Source organism: Haematobia irritans, chromosome 3 (genome assembly GCF_050003625.1).
Source record: "Haematobia irritans isolate KBUSLIRL chromosome 3, ASM5000362v1, whole genome shotgun sequence".
Classification (NCBI taxonomy): Eukaryota; Metazoa; Arthropoda; class Insecta; order Diptera; family Muscidae; genus Haematobia; species Haematobia irritans.
The window spans coordinates 5,181,899-5,202,805 of record NC_134399.1 but is presented as its reverse complement, the minus strand read 5'-3'; the positions used below and the strand labels follow the sequence as shown (position 1 = coordinate 5,202,805).

At 24.3% G+C, this 20,907-nt stretch overlaps 1 protein-coding gene across 1 annotated transcript; it reads right to left on the bottom strand.

The window, feature by feature from the left end:
• Positions 1–778: 778 nt before the first annotated feature.
• LOC142229581 (uncharacterized) lies at positions 779–1,641 on the bottom strand. The gene has a single exon (XM_075300148.1). The coding sequence runs from the start codon at positions 1,584–1,586 to the stop codon at positions 855–857; it is 732 nt and encodes a 243-aa protein (XP_075156263.1). The 5' UTR covers positions 1,587–1,641; the 3' UTR covers positions 779–854.
• Between the last annotated feature and the right edge of the window lie 19,266 nt (positions 1,642–20,907).

Here is a 20,907-nt window from a genome sequence, read left to right as displayed (position 1 = left end):
TCACCTCAATTTAATGTTTGATGGCAAATAACACCAGTAGCCAACACCACCAGGTTTTTATTATTATCATATTTATAAATATATATTTTTCATGTGTTGATATGGTTGGTCCTCCAATTAATGTAAACATTATTACCACTACAATTTGCATGTATATACATGCTTTCATATAAATGAATCAACCCCGCGCCATTACCCTTCATGCTATATCAACTTGTCATCCACCTATAGGCAATACAATGAAAATTCCTATATAGGTTTTTAATGATGATGGTATTATTTTTTGGATTTTTTTTTTGCAATACGATATTCCATAGTTTTATTTTAAATGGATATTGCCTGTAAACTTGAGCCAATAATTGTTTTTCTCTTGAGAAAATAAAAACAAAGAGGACATTATTATGGGTCATCAGAATTCTAGGAATTCTGGTGAGTATTGGTGAAGATGTCACTTGTGAAGAAAGCGAATTACAGCTGGATATGGTGGTGGTGAATATTTTAAGGAGTGTGCACAAACCTGAAATATTATATATTCGGACGAAATTTATGAGGCATATCTAGGGCGGTCCGTCCGTCTATCCATTAATTTTTCGTTTGGAATTTTTATATTTTTCTAAAGTAGTTTGGTGTAGAGGATTTTTTTGGGGGCGAATATCGGAACATGGGGGATTGAGTTAGAAAAGGGCTGGTCAAAAATAAATTTTCTATCAGCTACACAAAAAGTTACCCCGTTGTTAACAATGGTAGACTATTGCTATCGTCATTTATGTCCCATGCATTTTAATTTAATTTAAATAAATTTATTTCATTAATTAAAAAATAATAACCAATTGGTTAATAATATTTTCTATTGATCACTCCTGATTTTCCAATCTACAAAATTTTTCTAATTGAGTATAAAATGCCAATTTCATATGAAGTATGGTATCTATGAAATATCTTTGAAATCTATGTGATTTCATTTGTCTGGGGCCCAAAACATAGAAACGACTGTTATAACCCTCAAATGTATAGGTGACATTGATGGGATAATCTTGAGGTAATAGCTGGCACACATTAATATGAAAGAACACCTTCGCCACGGCCAAAGGATTAGGACATTTTGGTGTGGGTTTCGAAAAATGCACTTCCACCAAATAGCGTTCTCCAAAAGGTGGCATTTGAATAGCTTCCTCTTGGGGAATTAGAACAAATTTAGTAGCTCGTGATAGTTCCCAGCTTTCAATGAATTGTGTGATTTGTCTTAGCACAGAATGATAATCGAAATCTTTCAATAGAGGCCATGGTTCCAATGATTTCACAGACGTTTCACTTGATGATGAATTAACATAGGAATCCTCACTAGAATCTTCATCGGCTTTATGATTTGTGGGTTCTCTATTTTGCATGCAATTCTTTTGCCACCCATAGGGATTTTTATAAAGAAATTCTTCTTTTTTATCGGAGTTTATAATATCAGCAGCATTTTGTATAATTTCTTCTAAATCTCTCGTTAATGCTTTGATATCGGGAGAAGGTTGTTTGGTCAACTCCTTTAGGGCGGTATGTCTGACCAAATCTAAAGGACCCAAAGCATCTTCAAACATGAGGGGGAAATTTTTATTTTACGTATTTGAATAAAATATGCCTAAATAGGTATTTGAAAATAATATGGCATAGCCTACTTAGAAAAATAAATTCAACTATAACTAATAGTTGTGTTCCCTAAGCAACTTTTAATTATCATTATTACAAAAAAGCTTTATTCACTGCAGAAATTTAATAAAAATAGTAGCAAATTTGTCAAAATTATGTTCTCTATTAAAAAATTTTACAAATTGGATTTACTGGACAAAACAAGTAGTCGATTTTTTAAGGATTTTCTATAGCAATGAAATTTTTAGAAATTTTTCTATAGAAATAAAATTTTGACAAAATTTTCTATGAAAATGCAATTTTAAAAAAATGTTCTATAAAAATAAAGTGTTGACAAAATTTTCTATATAAATAAAATTTTGACAAAATTTTATATAGAAATAAAATTTGACAAAATTTTCTATAGAAATAAAATTTGACAAAATTTTCTATAGAAATAAAATTTTGAAAAAATTTTCTATGGAAATAAAATTTTGACAAAATTTTCAATAGAAATAAAATTTTGACAAAATTTTCTATAGCAATAAAATTTTGACAAAATTTTCTACAGTAATAAAATATTGAAAAAAATTTTCTATAAAAATCAAATTTTGACAAAATTTTCTATAGAAATAAGATCTTGACAAAATTTTCTATAGAAATAAAATTTTCTTGTGTAAATCAGTAACTAATCAAGCTCGAAGTCATGATTAGTTACTGATTTACACAAGACAATTAAAAAGGTTGAACAAAATAAAGAAAAGAAATAAAATTTTGACAAAATTTTCTACAAAAAAAAAAATTAAAAAACTTACTATAGAAATTAAATTTTAACAAAACTTTCCATAGAAATAAAATGTTGACAAAATTTTCTATAGAAATAAAAATTTGACAAAAATTTCCATAGAACTTTCCATAGAAATATAATTTTGACAAAATTTTCCATAGAAATAAAATTTTGACAAAATTTGCTATAGAAATAAAAATTTGACAAAATTTTCTATAGAAATAAAATATTGACAAAATTTTCTATTGAAATAAAATTTTTACAAAATTTTCTATAGAAATAAACATTTGACAAAAACTTCCATAGAATTTTCCATAGAAATATAATTTTGACAAAATTTTCCATAGGAATAAAGTTTTGACAAAATTTTCTATAGAAATCAAATTTTGACAAAATTTTCTATAGTAATCAAGTTTTGACAAAATTTACTATAGAAATAAAATATTGACTAAATTTTCTAAAGAAATAAAATTTTGACAAAATTTTCTATAGAAATAAAATTATGACAAAATTTTCTATAGAAATAAAATGTTGACAAAATTTTCTATAGAAATAAAATTTTGACAAAATTTTCTATAGAAATAAAATTTTGACAAAATTTTCTATAGAAATAAAATCTTGACAAAATTTTCCATAGGAATAAAGTTTTGACAAAATTTTCTATAGAAATAAAATTTTGACAAAATTTTCTATACAAATTAAATTTTGACAACATTTTCTATAGAAATAAAAATTTGACAAAATTTTCTATAGAAATATAATTTTGACAAAATTTTCCATAGGAATAAAGTTTTGACAAAATTTTCTATATAAATCGAATTTTGACAAAATTTTCTATAGAAATAAAATATTGACAAAATTTCCTATTGAAATAAAATTTTGACAAAATTTTCTATAGAAATAAAATTTTCAAAAAATTTTCTATACAAATAATAATTTGACAAAATTTTCTATAGAAATAAAATTTTGATAAAATTTTCCATAGAAATAAAATTTTGATAAAATTTTCTATAGAAATAAAATTTTGACAAAATTTTCTATAGAAATAAAATCTTGACACAATTTTCTATAGAAATAAAATTTTGACAAAATTTTCTATAGAAATAAAATTTTCAAAAAATTTTCTATACAAATAATAATTTGACAAAATTTTCTATAGAAATAAAATTTTGATAAAATTTTCCATAGAAATAAAATTTTGATAAAATTTTCTATAGAAATAAAATTTTGACAAAATTTTCTATAGAAATAAAATTTTGACACAATTTTCTATAGAAATAAAATTTTGACAAAATTTTCTATAGAAATAAAATTTTGACAAAATTTTCCATAGGAATAAAGTTTTGACAAAATTTTCTATAACAATCAAATTTTGACAAAATTTTCTAGAGAAATAAAATTTTGACAAAATTTTCTATAGAAATAAAATTTTGACAAAATTTTCTATACAAATTAAATTTTGCCAAAATTTTCTTAAGAAATAAAAATTTAACAAAATTTTCTATAGAAATATAATTTTGACAAAATTTTCCATAGGAATAAAGTTCTGACAAAATTTTCTATAGGAATCGAATTTTGACAAAATTTTCTATAGAAATAAAATTTTGACAAAATTTTCTATAGAAATAAAATTTTCAAAAAATTTTCTATACAAATAATAATTTGACAAAATTTTCTATAGAAATAAAATTTTGATAAAATATTCTATAGAAATAAAATTTTGATAAAATTTTCTATAGAAATAAAATTTTGACCAAATTTTCTATAGAAATAAAATTTTGACACAATTTTCTATAGAAATAAAATTTTGACAAAATTTTCTATAGAAATAAAATTTTGACAAAATTTTCCATAGGAATAAAGTTTTGACAAAATTTTCTATAACAATCAAATTTTGACAAAATTTTCTAGAGAAATAAAATTTTGACAAAATTTTCTATAGAAATAAAATTTTGACAAAATTTTCTATACAAATTAAATTTTGACAAAATTTTCTTAAGAAATAAAAATTTAACAAAATTTTCTATAGAAATATAATTTTGACAAAATTTTCCATAGGAATAAAGTTCTGACAAAATTTTCTATAGGAATCGAATTTTGACAAAATTTTCTATAGCAATAAAATTTTGACAAAATTTTCTATAGAAATAAAATATTGACAAAATTTCCTATTGAAATAAAACTTTGACAAAATTTTCCATAGCAACAAAGTATTGACACAATTTTCTATAGAAATAAAATTTAAAAAAAAAATCTATAGAAATAAAATTATGAAAAAATTTTCTATAGAAATAAAATTTTGACAAAATTTTCTATAGAAATAAAATTTTGACAAAATTGTCTATAGAAATAAAATTTTGACAAAATTTTCTATAGAAATAAAATTTTGACAACATTTTCTATAGAAATAAAATTTTAAAAAAATTTTCTATAGAAATAAAATTTTGACACAATTTTCTATAGAAATAAAATTTTGACAAAATTTTCTATAGAAATATAATTTTGACAAAATTTTCTATAGAAATAAAATTTTAAAAAAATTTTCTATAGAAATAAAATTTTGACACAATTTTCTATAGAAATAAAATTTTGACAAAGTTTTCAACAGCAATAAAATGTTGATAAAATTTTCTATAGAAATAAAATATTGACAAAATTCTCTATTGAAATAAAATTTTGATAAAATTTTCCATAAGAATAAAGTTTTGACAAAATTTTCCATAGGAATAAAATTTTAACAAAATTTTCCATAGAAATAAAGTTTTGACAAAATTTTTTATAGAAATAAAATTTTTACAAAATTTTCTATAAAATTAAAATTTCGTCAAAATTTTCTATAGAAATAAAATTTTGACAAAAATTTCTATAGAAATAAAATTTTGACAAAATTTTCTATAGAAATAAAATTTTGACAAAATTTTCTATTGAAATAAAATTTTAACAAATTTTCTATAGAAATAAAATTATGACAAAATTTTCTATAGAAATAAAATTTTGATAAAATTTCCTATAGAAATAACATTTTCAAAAAATTTTGTATAGAAATAAAAATTTGACAAAATTTTCTATAGAAATAACATTTTGCAAGAATTTACTAAGAATTTTTGCAAAAATTTTCTATAGAAATAAAATTTTGAAAATATACTCAGTACTCAACACACCTATTGTATGCATAAAGATGAGATCTCACATTTATTGCGCGTCTCAAAAGACCAGCAATAACTTCCCTTACCATTCTTTGGAAAATATAACAACACATATATGACAGTATTTAATTTCACATATAATTAATGCCTTTATTATTTCGTTACATCTTAAATAATTATTTTAAGAATATCTTCCATGAAATCAATTAGCTTTGAATTAATAATGTGAATATTTTACTTTTATTCGGCTACATACTGCCATTTACCTCTGGGATTATCCGCCAATAAATCAAACGAAAAAAATGTGTCAATTATATTGCTTTAAATAAATTAACTTGGGAGCCTTTAGCCAGTAGGTTAAATGTAAATTTAAATTAAATGAATTTTTCACATGCAAAAGGGATAACTAAAATATTTGCTCTTCAAGGGGACTATGCAAAAGGAAATACAAATTTTAAAAAAGTGTAATTTAAGGCTGGCTTTAAATAAATGCAATTTTCCTCTCTTGGACTTTATCACTTTAACAGAATCAGAAATATTTTGTGATTTTTCCTACTATTGCCACTCTCTCTCTCTCCATCCTTCTCTCACTCGCTCTCCCTTATGAAGTTCAAGCTGATTTCACCCACTAAGGTTTATCTCTCCCTCTCCCTGTTAAAATTCTCCCATATTCACCCATTGTCCAATCCATAGGTGGCCTGACAGCATGTGCAAAAAATTAGCTGACATTGATGGGACACTGAATGTTTGGATGTTGGCCTTAGACATAAAACGCCAATAGTGGCATGCCAGAACCCAAAAACCGTATTTGCGATAAACGAACAATTGTCAAGTACTCAGGATTACAGAATGCAGTTACATGTGTTTGCAAATTGATAAGGGTATAACATGCAAGAAAGCATAATAGGATGTCAAGACATTTATAATGGGGAATTTGAGAAGATTTTCTAATTTTAGAGGAATTATTCCAAGTGAGTGAGAATGAGAGAGTGAAAGAGCTTAGGAGCATTTAATATAATAAAAGAGTTTAGTACTGCGGAATTTGAGAAAATTCTGTTCAAGAGAGAAGCTTTTATAATCAAAGATTTTATAATGAGCGATATTGTTTTTTAATTTTTATTTGCAATCCGCATACTCTCCCACATTTATAGGTGGTGAAAACAAAAAACTGACGACATTGAATTGTTAAATTATTTTTTTTAGTAATACTCTTAGATTAGACAATGATTGTAAAATACTTAAATTAAAGTCTTACAATCATACAAATTAAAAGTAAATTAAAGTCTTACAGGCATACAAATAAAGATTTTTGTTAAAACCCCTATTACCATTTAATAAATTAGAATTGTTGAACACTGCCCCAAACTAGCCCTTGGGATTGCACTCATATCAATTCCGAGAAACGTTTAATTTTTATATTCTCTTTATTTTCTCCCCCTAAGGTCATGTGAAGAATATTTTCCATATGGATAATGAATGAAAAACATTTCGCTTCCTATTAAATCAAGCCATGCATAGCTATGTACCATTGATAATTGGAAATTCATTTGGATTTTTAATTGGTTTAATTCCATGAACACAAATCATAAACCTTAAAGCCTTTCAAAAGAAAACAATATGAAAAAATTCAGTGAACTTTCACACAACAATGTCAGCTTGAATTTGTTGGCTAATATTTCGATAAAATAAGAAATTTAAAGTTCAATGACTTATTCGTTTTGTTCCTTTGTTAGCATTTCGATTAATATGACTCATGAGACCTCAGTGACCTTTGAACAATTTTTTATTTCGTTTGAAGTGAATGAGAAATCAAAGGTATTCTCCATTGCTGTCTAGGCTAGTTGGCATTAGGTGACATTATTCATTGGGATAAGTACATTAGACATTTTAAAGAGAAATATTTTAAAGAGAGGGAGAGAGAGAGAATCAACAAAGCTATCTAACAACATTAATGCCATGAACAGTGAGCACGGTTGCCATAGTGTGTAGAATTTTACCAAAAATGGTAGATATTTTACTGTTTGGTAGATTGATAGAATTCTTGATGTTTTGGTAGATTTTGAAAATTTGTCCGCTCCAATTAAGATGTACAATTTTCTATTGAAATAAAATTTTAACAAAATTTTCTATAGAAATTAAATTTGGACAGAATTTCTATAGAAATAAAATTTGAACAAAACCTTCTATAAAAATAAAATTTGGACAAAATTTTCTAGAGAACTAAAATTTTGACAAAATTTTCTATAGAAATAAAATTTGGACAAAATTTTCTAGAGAACTAAAATTTTGACAAAATTTTCTATAGAAATAAAATTTTGACAACATTTTCTATAGAAACAAAATATTAACAAAACTTTCTATATAAATAAAATTTGGACAAAAAATTCTATAAAAATAAAGTTTGGACAAAATTTTTTATGGAAATAAAATAAAGACAAAATTTTTGAGGAAAATGAAATTGTGACACAATTTTCTGTTAAAATAAAATTTAGACAAAATTTTTTATAGGAATAAAATTTTGACAAAATATTCTATAGCAATGAAATTTGGACAAAATTTTCGACAGAAATAAAATTTGGATAAAATTTTCAATAGACATAAAATTTGGGCAAAAGTTTGTATAGAAATAAAATTTGGACAAATAGTTTCTATAGAAATAAAATTTGGACAAAATTTTTTATAGAAATAAAATTTGGACAAAATTTTCTATAGAAATAAAATTTGAACAAAATTTTCTATAGAACTTGATAGTTTGGTAGATTGATAGAATTCTTGATGTTTTGGTAGATTATGCAAAATGTTCCTCTTCAATTAAGATGTACAATTTTTTATTGAAATAAAATTTTAACAAAATTTTCTATAAAAATAAAATTTGGACAGAATTTTCTATAGAACTAAAATTTGAACAAAAACTTCTATAAAAATAAAATTTGGACAAAATTTTCTATAGAAATAAAATTTGAACAAAACCTTCCATAAAACTAAAATTTGGACAAAATTTTTTAGAGAACTAAAATTTTGACAAAATTTTCTATAGAAATAAAATTTTGACAACATTTTCTATAGAAACAAAATATTAACAAAACTTTCTATATAAATAAAATTTGGACAAAAATTTCTATAAAAATAAAGTTTGGACAAAATTTTTATGGAAATAAAATAAAGACAAAATTTTTGAGGAAAATGAAATTTTGACACAATTTTCTGTTAAAATAAAATTTAGACAAAATTTTCTATAGGAATAAAATTTTGACAAAATATTCTATAGCAATGAAATTTGGACAAAATTTTCGACAGAAATAAAATTTGCACAAAATTTTCAATAGACATAAAATTTGGACAAAATATTCTATAAAAATAAAATTTGGACAAAATTTTCTATAGAAATAAAATTTGGACAAAATTTTCTATAGAAATAAAATTTGGACAAAATTTTTTATGGTAATAAAATTTTGACAAAATTTTTGAGAAAAATGAAATTTTGACACAATTTTCTGTAAAAATAAAATTTAGACAAAACTTTCTATAGGAATAAAACATTTTCTACAGAAATAAAATTTGGATAAAACTTTCTATAGAAATAAAATTTTGACAAAATATTGTACAAAAATAAAATTTGGACAAATTTTTCTGCATAAATAAAATTTGGACAAAATATTCTATAGCAATCAAATTTGGACAAAATTTTCGACAGAAATAAAATTTGAACAAAATTTTTATAGAAATAAAATGTTGACAAGATTTTCTATATAACTAAGATTTGGATAAAATTTTTTGTATAAATAAAATTTGGACAACATTTTCTCTATAAATAAAATTTTGACAAAATTTGTTATAGAAATAAAATTTGGCAAATTTTTTTATAGAAATAAAATTTTGAAAAAAAAATTATAGAAATAAAATTTTGACAAAAATTTTTATAGAAATAAAATTTTGACAAAATTTTTATAGAAATAAAATTGTTGTTATTTTTGACTTCAGCTTAAAACCATGCATTGACTAAACTACAAATGCAGCTTAACCATCAAAGGAAATTTTTTATAGAAATAAAATTTTTACAAAATTTTCTATAAAAATAAAATTTGGACAAAATTTTCTATAGAAATAAAATTTGGACAAAGTTTTCGAGAGAAATAAAATTTCAATAAAATTCTCTATAGAAATAAAATTTGAACAAAATCTTCCATAGAAATAAAATTTTGACAAAATTTTCGAAAAAAAATAATTTTTGACAAAATTTTCGACAAAAAAAATAAAATTTTGAAATTTTCTATAAATTCATTATAAACAAGTATATACGGCCGTAAGTTCGGCCAGACCGAATCTTATGCACTATCCACCATGGATTGCGTAGAAACTTCTACTAAAGACTGTCATCCACAATCGAATTACTTGGGTTGCGGTAACACTTGCCAATGGCAAGGTCCTTTAAAAAAATCCTTAACACCGTCTTCTAAATTGTAAGTTAGTACATACGGGGGATATATTAAAAAAAAAAGGCTACTTGGGTTGCGGTAACACTTGCCAATGGCAAGGTCCTTTAAAAAAATCCTTAACACCGTCTTCTAAATTGTAAGTTAGTACATACGGGGGATATATTAAACAAAAAAAGGCCGATTAAAGATGTATATAATTCAGTTCGACAAAATTTTCTATAGAAATAAAATTTTGATAAAATTTTCTATAGAAATAAAATTTTGATAAAATTTTCTATAGAAATAAAATTTTGATCAAATTTTCTATAGAAATAAAATTTTGAAAAAATTTTCTACAGAAATAAAATTTTGACAAAACTTTCAATAGTAATAAAATTTTGACAGAACTTTCTATAGTAATAAAATGTTGACAGAACTTTCTATAGTAATAAAATTTTGACAAAATTTTGTATAGAAATAAAATTTTGGTAGATTATTTTTGGCGATATGGACCAATTTTTGTGTGATTGGCCCTTGGCTATATATAACTATAGACCGATATGGACCAATTTTTGCGTGGCTGTTAGCGGCCATATACTAGCGAAATGTACCAAATTTCAACCGAATCGGATGAATTTCGCTCCTCCAAGAGGTTCCGGATGTCAAATCTGGGGATCGGTTTATATGGGGTCTATATAATTATGGACCGATATTAACCAATTTCTGCATAGTTGTTAGAGACCATATACTAACACCACGTACCAAATTTCAACCGGATCGGATGAATTTTGCTTCTCCAAGAGGCTCCGGGGCTATATATATTTATGGACCGATATGGACCAATTTTTGCGTGGTTATTATAGACCATATACAACGACCCAGAATATATATACTTTATGGGGTCTTCGAGCAATATTTCGATGTGTTACTAACAGAATGACAAAGTTAATATACCCCCCATCCTATGGTGGTGGGTATAAAAATTTCTTTCGAATAAACCAACATTTTTTTATTTCCTTTGTTTCGTCAAATTGTGATAGATTATTTTTGGCACGAGTGGCAACCTTGACAGTGAGGCAATGGGATCATGGTGGCGTATAATCTACAAATAATCACAAATAACACTCATACACAATGGTGGTACTATTCGCCCAATATTTCAATGCATAGGAGAATATTTTATGAGAACAATATTTCTTGTGAACTCGAAAGCTTAAATATTTACAGTCATTTTCATGAAGTTCTGTTAGGCTTTAACTGCCAGTTAACGCAAGGTAAATTTCAAATACCGCTTAACTTTAACTGAAAAACTTTTTCAGCAGTTAATTTCTTAAGTGGCAAATTGAATATTTATATATATATATATATATATATATATATATATATATATATATATATATATATATATATATATTATATATATATATATATATATATATATATATTATATATATATATATATATATATATATATATATATATATATATGTATATATATATATATATGTATATATATATATATATATATATATATATATATATATATATATATATATATATATATATATATATATATATATATATATATATATATATATATATATATATATATATATATATATATATATATATATATATATATATATATATATATATATATATATATATTATATATATATATGAATATATTGCTACCGTAGCATATACCGAAGCTTCATTATAGTGGAAATTAATACGAATATTTCTTCCCATCCACCCTTATATTTAATTCGTTTAACTTTTTTTAGAATGCGTATTCAATATAACGAGATTTCATGGAGGCATATTTCTCTGGTCATATGTGAGTGAACATTTACAAACATCCATGTGACCATGTCCATGGACATGTGATGAAAGAACTATTGAAAATGATTCTGGCTAGTGCGACAAGAACGACATGGATTAAAGCCAAAAACAAAAATTTGAGTTAACTTGATTTCTATGTTTTTTTTTTGTTTTTCGTTTTTCTGGCATACCCTTAACCCATAGACTGTCTATTTCAAAATGTCCCTTTGTGATTTTGAAACATATGCTGCTGCTGCCTCATAAATGTCTGCAGTTTTAGAAGTTTACAAGGATTTACAAAATATTTTGATAAATCTGGCAGGCTGGTCATCATCGGTTCCATCACATTCTTTGCAAGCAGTTCTGCCATGGACTAATGCGTTGGTTTTAATGTCCTTGAGTGCTCTTTAATTGGATTTTTTTTTTAATTTTAAAGGGTGGCCAACATTTGGTTTAAACTTTTAACGCTTGCATGCCTTATGGAAATTCGTAATAAATGGAGCAAGTGACTGATGTTCCATCAACTCAGGCTGATTTTTTATGGCTAGGCGACCTTTACGAACTAGTAAAATTATTTACATAGACATTAACATTCTCAATTTGGTTTGTGGGAAAAAAGCAAAGCGAGCTATATAGAAAATCCACTGAAAAAAAAATAACATATCAACAAAGATTATGCAAACTAAATTATAGAACAGGCAATTTTTACAATAGTAAGGACAAATTTATTTATAATAAAAAGTTTTTATTTAAAAGAAAATACATAATCCCGGCTTTAAAAATTTTTTTTTTTCATTAAATTTACGAATTTTAAATTTGCCTCCCACCGTTAAAGCGTATGTTTTTAAAGTTAGACAATTTTTGCTGAAACCCAATTTTGATTTAATGAATTAATCTTTAAATTATCTGAGATACTGAATCATCGATAAAAAGATTTAAAATTTTGCACGAGGTAATCTTTTTCCAAGAAATATTTCACCTTTTTCTGTGTGGCCATTACGATTACAAATCAAAACTTATTCTAAAATATAAAGTTATTTCCGATATATGTTGCTTTTGAGCAACAAAATTCAAACCAAAATGACAAAAAATGTAGCGCTTTAATTTATTGCATTACATATAAGGTACCCTGTATTAGCAGACCGATATTTTAGGCTCACTTAGACTATTACGTCCATTGTGATATCGCGGTAGGTGAAGTTATATTTAACCAATGAGTGCTGCCCAATTTTATAATGAAACAAGTATATACAGCACTAAGTTCGGCCGGGCCGAATCTTAAATACCCACCACCATGAACCAAATATTATGGTTTCCTTTGAAATTTCAGGAGGGATTGAGGACTTGAGGACACTTCCCGAAGATAAATTTAAAGATTTCTCCTTTATCAGATTCTGGATTTATAAGAACCATTTTTGTTTGAGTTTTAGAGGAATCATTAACATCTCTTGTAAGTGTACAAGAAAATTATAAAATAACGTCTTGATTTGAAATCTTAAATCTGTAAAGGTTAAATCTGGAAATTTTACAATGAGTTTCAAGCAATTTTCATGATCAGTGCGCCTACACCCTCAAGAAGTGAAGTCGGTCTATATGGAGGCATTACCAAATGGATCGATAAAAACTTAATCCGATACACGTTTTTGTGAGCCTAAAATACCAAAATATTTACAATTTCAGGCAAATCAGATAAAAACTACGGTTTCTAGAAACCCAAGGAGTTAAATCGGGAGATCGTTCTTATGGGGGCTATACTAAAATATGGACCGATACTCACCGTTTTCGGCACACCTCTTTATGACCCGAAAATACCTCTAGATTTCCAATTTCAGGCAAATAGGATCAAAACTTTGGATTCTAGAAGCCCAAGAAGTAAAATCGGGAAATCGATCTATATGGGGGCTATACCAAAATATGGACCGATACTCACCATTTTCGGCACACCTCTTTATGGTCCTAAAATATCTCTAGATTTCCAATTTCACACAAATTGGATAAAAACTACGATTTTTATAAGCCCAAGACCCAAAATCGGGAGGTCGGTTTATATAGATATAGCTCATCTTCGAACTTGACCTGCCTGCAGACAAAAGACGAGTTTGTGCAAAATTTCAGCACGATTGCTTCATTATTGAAGACTGTAGCGTGATTACAACAGACAGACACACAGCCAGACAGACAGACAGACGGACATCGTTATATCGTCTTAGAGTTTCTCCCTGATCAAGAATATATATACTTTATATATTCGGAAATCGATATTTCGATGTGTTACCAACGGAATGACAAACTTATTATACCCCCTTCACCATTCTATGGTGGTGGGTATAAAAATATGACCAAAAATTTCCTGCACTTAAAATGCGAATGCGAATCACGATTGTCAAAAGTTTATTTCTATCGAAAATTTTATTTCAGTAGAAAATTTTGTCAAAATTTTATTTCTATAAGATATGTTGTCAACATTTTACTTCTACATAAATTTTTGTCAAAATTTTATTTCTATAGAATTTTTTTCTCCAAATTTTATTTCAATAGAAAATTTTGTCAACATTTTATTTCTAAAGAAATTTTTGTCGAAATTTTATTTCTATGGAATATGTTGTCAACATTTTATTTCTATAGAAAATTTTGTTAATTTTTTTTTTCTTTAGAAAATTTTGTCAAAATTTTATTTCATTAAAAAAATTGTCTAATTTTTATTTCATTAGAAAATTTTATTTCCATTGGAGATTTTGTCAAAATTTTATTTCTGTAAAATGTGTTATCAATATTTTATTTGTATAGAAAAAAATTCCCAAATTTTATTTCTATAGAAAATTTGGTCTACATTTTATTTCTATGGACAATTTTGTCGACATTTTATTTCTATAGAAATTTTTGTCGAAATTTTATTTCTATAGAATATGTTGTCAATATTTTATTTCTATAGAAAGTTTTGTTAAATTGTTTTTCTTTAGAAAATTTTGTCAAAATTTAATTTCATTAAACAAATTGTCTAATTTTTATTTCATTAGAACATTTTATTTCCATTGGAGATTTTGTCAAAATTTTATTTCTAAAAAATGTGTTGTCAACATTTTATTTGTATAGAAAAATTTTCCTAAATTTTATTTCTATATAATATTATTTCAAAATTTTATTTCTATAGAAAATTTTTTGTAAATTTTATTTCAATAGAAAATTTTGTCTACATTTTATTTCTATAAAAAATTTTGTCAACATTTTATTTCCATTGGAGATTTTGTCAAAATTTTATTTCTATAGAACATTTTGCCAACATTTTATTTCTATAGAAAATTTTTCCAAATTTTATTTCAATAGAAAATGTTGTCTACATTTTAACAACATTTTTTTCTATAAAAACTTTGTCAACATTTTATTTCTATAGAAATTTTATTTCTATAGAAAATTTTGCCAACATTTTATTTCTACAGAAAATCTTGTCATAATTTTATTTCATTAAACAAATTGTCTAATTTTTATTTCATTAGAAAATTTTATTTCCCTTGGAGATTTTGACAAAATTTTATTTCTATAGAACATTCTGTCAACATTTTATTTGTATAGAAAAATTTTCCCAAATTTTATGTCTATATAATTTTTTTTCAAAATTTTATTTCTATAGAAAATTTTGTCAACATTTTCTTCTATAAAAATGTTGTCAACATTTTATTTCTATAGAAATTTTTGTCAAAATTTGATTTCTATAGAATATGTTGCCAACATTTTATTTCTATAAAAAATTTTGTCAACATTTTATTACTATAAAAATTTTGTCAACATTTTATTCCTACAGAAAATTTTTTCCAAATTTTATATCAATAGAAATTTTTGTCACCATTTTATTTCTATAGAAAATTTTATCAAAATTTGTTTCTATAAAAATTTTGTCAACGTTTTATTTCTATAGAAAATGTTGTCAAAATTATTCTCTATAAAAATTTTTTCACCATTTTATTTCTGTAGAAATTTTTGTCAAAAATTGATTTCTATAGAATAGTTGCTATCATTTTATTTATATCGAAAATTTTGTCAAAATTTTATTTCTAGAGAAAATCTTGTCAAAATTTTATTTCATTATAAAATTATATTTCATTAGACAATTTTAGTTCTATAGAATGTGTTGTCAACATTTGATTTCTATAGAATATTTTGTTAAAATTATATTTCTATAGATATTTTTGTCAAAATTTTATTTCTATACAATATGTTGTCAACATTTTATTTCTATAGCAAATTTAGTCATAATTTTATTTCTATAGAAAATTTTGTAAACTTTTCATTTCTATTGCAAATTTTTTCACAATTTTATTTTTATAGAAAATTGTGTCAACTTTTTTTTCTAGGGAAAATTTGTGAAGTACCTCTTAGTTGGGGAGGAAAACTCTGCAAATTCTATAAAAACATCAAGATTTCTAGCAATCTACCAAACAGTAAAAACTCTACCACGTTTGGTAGAATTCTACCAGCCTTGTCCAAAAGTCGATAAGCTTTTCAATGATGTGGTTTTGTTCTTATAATAAAGTGATTCGAATTAAAAATAGTTATCTTAACATAAAAGAAATTATTGTTGGACTTAGGTCAAATTGCCTATAATAAATTTGAAATTTTTTTCAAACTTAATGAATTTGTCTTTACATTTTACTGTAGGTCTCCTAATTTTTTAATTATATAAAGTCTTATATTAGGTTAATATTTTTTTTTCAGTGTATATGTATTTTAAATTCCTAAAAACATTTATATGATACCTTTAACTTATGATTCCATCTCAAAGGTAATTTACTCCTGTGATTGAATTGTTTAATACATTTCTGTAGAAGAATAAATCGACATGTGATGTCATCTGTAAGAGGCCTATATGAATTATAAAGTTAATTATTATTGAATAAATGTGTCACACACAAGATCTCTTTGAATTTCTTATCAGGTATTTCAAATGGGTTTTAATTACGAAATATTCCTAAATAATACATTTGGCATTTTAAATGCAACCGGAAATCTCATGCAAAAGATAACTCTATCACTATGTCCATAAATATGGATTAAGGTATACAGTGAACATAGCTATGTAATGCTTTTACTGTTAATGGGAGTGTAGGTGTGTCTGTGTGTGAGTAAGTGAGTTAAACCCACATACATTTCAACGATGAAGTCTTTCCATCATACTGTGTTTTTATTCAAATACATCCGACTACACATAGGCCATATGCATACACTCTCACTACCACTCTCGCTCTCTCTCACAAGTAATGGCAACATACAGCAAACTAAACTAAGGGAAATATCTTTACATTTTGCTTGGCAAATAAAATCAAATTAAAATGGTTATATTTTCTTGATAAATCCCCATAGTTGGAATTTAAGAAATTTAAATTTGGTTTCAAAGAATTTCACAAATATTCAATTAAAAGGAAGTGTGAAGATTTAGTTTTTTGTTAAATTTAATTGGTGTTCTATTTCTATCCATGTGTTATTCATTAAATTCCCATAACTATAGAAATTCCTGAGCATATGCAATTTGCTATTTGTTTTTTTTTTTGCCTAGGAAAAATAGAAATTTAATTAAAACAAAACATTTTAAATGGAATTCTATTAAAGCTACAACATTGAATGTGACATTTTCTTAATAGCTTAAGCCTGACATGGGGCAAATGTCATATGTGTGTAGCAGTCGTTTAATGATAAAAATATTAAAAATGTGTACAGGGTCAGGGAATAAAAAGTGGGATATAAATGAAAATGGGCCTACCACAAATACACATTGCTTTTAGATCTCTCATTTAATAAACTAATCAAGTCCTGTCTCATAAAAAGAATTTTTTTTCAGTACACAACTCTGCTGGCCGGTATGATTTTTTTTTATATTTAAATAGGCAATTATTAATATTTTTCTCATATGTCTTCGTTGCTGTTATTTTTCATATAACTTCATTGTTGATGTCATACTTTTTTATTTCCTTTAATTTCTATCTATTAATTATTTATTATGCTTTTTATTTATTATTAATTTAATGTTAATATTTTATATTATATGTTTTGTTAAGCTAAAGTACTCAACAGTCTACTATAGTTAAAATTGTGTGAAATAATCACATTAAAACCATCAATATTTTTACAATTATTTGCATTTTTATTGTATTTTTTTGCAATTGATGTGAAATTTTTAATGCTTTTGTTTTATTGTTCCTCAATTTATTCTCTATTTTAAGTTTTGATTTAAAACATTTAAGGGCTTATCTAGCTGCCAATAAATAAATAAAAAAACTACACTCAATTTTATTCAAATCAACACAAAAATTTGGAGAGTGAAGAGATTGGTACAAAGTTCTTAAATAATGAATTTGGAAAAATTAGATTTATTTATTTATTTATTTACAATCATAACAAGTTATGAAAATAACTAAATTATTAATTATTATAGGCTAAGGTCTTGGCAAAATTTGGAGAAAATTTTATTATATATTTTATATATTTTTATAGAAAATTTGGTCAAAATTTTATTTCTATAGAAAATTTCGTGAAAATTTTATTTCTATAGAAAATTTTGTCAAAATTTTATTTCTATAGAAAATTTTGTCAAAATTTTATTTCTATAGAAAATTTTGTCAAAATTTTATTTCTATAGAAAATTTTGTCAAAATTTTATTTTTATAGAAAATTTTGTCAAAATTTTATTTTTATAGAAAATTTTGTCAAAATTTTATTTTTATAGAAAATTTTGTCAAAATTTTATTTTTATAGAAAATTTTGTCAAAATTTTATTTTACAGAAAGATTTGGCAAAATTTTATTTCTATAGAAAATTTTGTCAAAATTTTATTTCTATAGAAAATTTTGTAAAAATTTTATTTCTATAGAAAATTTTGTAAAAATTTTATTTCTATAGAAAATTTTGTCAAAATTTTATTTCTACAGAAAAATTTGGCAAAAGTTTGTTTCTACAACAATATTTGTTAATTTTTTTATAGAAAATCTTGGCAAAATTTTATTTCTACTGAAAATTTTGTCAACATTTTATTTCTATAGAAAATTCTCTATAGACATTTTATATCTATAGAAAATTTTGTCAAAATTTTATTTCTATAGAAATTTTTTTCAACATTTTATTTCCATAGAACCTTTTGTCAAAATTTTATTTCCATAAAAAAATTTCTCTAAATTTTACTTCTATAGAAATTATTTTTTTGTAATTTTATTTCTTTAGAAAAATTTCTCTAAATTTTATTTCTATAGAAAATTTTATCAAAATTTTATTCTATAGAAAATTTTGCAAAATTTTATTTTTACAGAAAAATTTGGCCAATTTTGTCAAAATTTTATTTCTATAGAAAATTTTGTCAACATTTTATTTCTATAGAAAATTTTGTCAAAATTTTATTTCTACAGAAAAATTTGGCAAAAGTTTGTTTCTACAACAATATTTGTTAATTTTTTTATAGAAAATCTTGGCAAAATTTTATTTCTACTGAAAATTTTGTCAACATTTTATTTCTATAGAAAATTGTCTATAGACATTTTATATCTATAGAAAATTTTGTCAAAATTTTATTTCTATAGAAATTTTTTTCAACATTTTATTTCTATAGAACCTTTTCTATAGAACCTTTTGTCAAAATTTTATTTCCATAAAAAAATTTCTCTAAATTTTACTTCTATAGAAATTATTTTTTTTGTAATTTTATTTCTTTAGAAAAATTTCTCTAAATTTTATTTCTATAGAAAATTTTATCAAAATTTTATTCTATAGAAAAAATTATTTTTACAGAAAAATTTGGCCAAATTTTTTTTCAATCGAAAATTTTGTCAAAATTTTATTCCTACAGAAAAATTTACCAAAAGTTTGTTTCTACAGCAAAATTTGGTGAAATTTTATTTCTACAGAAAATTTTGTTAACATTTTATTTCTATAGAAAATTTTGTCCAAATTCCATGCCAACCAGTCTTAGTGCCTCCCCAATTCCTTTTACCGCCGATTAGATGACCAATTATATAGAAAATTTTGTCAAAATTTTATTTCTACAGAAAAAAAGTTTATTTCTACAGTGGTACGTGGTGCAATGGTTAGCATGCCCGCCTTGCATACACAAGGTCGTGGGTTCGATTCCTGCTACGACCGAACACCAAAAAGTTTTTCAGCGGTGAATTATCCCACCTCAGTAATGCTGGTGACATTTCTGGGGGTTTCAAAGCTTCTCTAAGTGGTTTCACTGGAATGTGGAACGCCGTTCGGACTTGGCTATAAAAATGAGGTCCCTTGTCATTGAGCTTAACATGGAATCGGGCAGCACTCAGTGATAAGAGAGAAGTTCACCACTGTGGTATCACAATGGACTGAATAGTCCAAGTGAGCCTGATACGTCGGGCTGCCACATAACCTAACCTAACCTAACCTACAACAAAATTTGGTAAAATTTTTTTCTATAGAAAATCTTGGCAAAATTTTATTAGAAAATTTTCTATAGACATTTTATTTCTATAGAAAATTTTGTCAAAATTTTATTTCTATAGTAAATTTTGTCAAAATTTTATTTTTACAGAAAAGTTTGTCAAAATTTTATTTTGCAGAAAGATTTGGCAAAATTTTATTTCCATAGAAAATTTTCTCTAAATTTTACTTCTATAGAATCTTTTTTTGTAATTTTATTTCTTTAGAAAATTTTCTCTAAATTTTATTTCTATAGAAAATTTTATCAAAATTTTATTCTATAGAAAATTTTGCAAAATTTTATTTTTACAGAAAAAATTGGCCATTTTTTTCAATAGAAAATTTTGTCAAAATTTTATTTCTACAGAAAAATTTACCAAAAGTTTGTTTCTACAGCAAAATTTGGTGAAATTTTATTTCTACAGAAAATTTTGTTAAAATTTTATTTCTATAGGAAATTTTGTCCAAATTCCATGCCAACCAGTTTATTGCCTCCCCAATTCCTTTTACCGCCGATTAAATGACCAATTATATAGAATGTTTTGTCAAAATTTTATTTCTAAAGAAAAATTTGGCAAAAGTTTATTTCTACAACAAAATTTGGTGAAATTTTATTTCTACAGAAAATTTGTTAAAATTTTATTTCTATAGGAAATTTTCTATAGACATTTTATTTCTATAGAAAATCTTGGCA

Excerpts from the sequence above, each read along its gene's own strand:
- LOC142229581 (XM_075300148.1), bottom strand. The coding sequence starts at position 1,586 with ATGTTTGAAGATGCTTTGGGTCCTTTAGATTTGGTCAGACATACCGCC.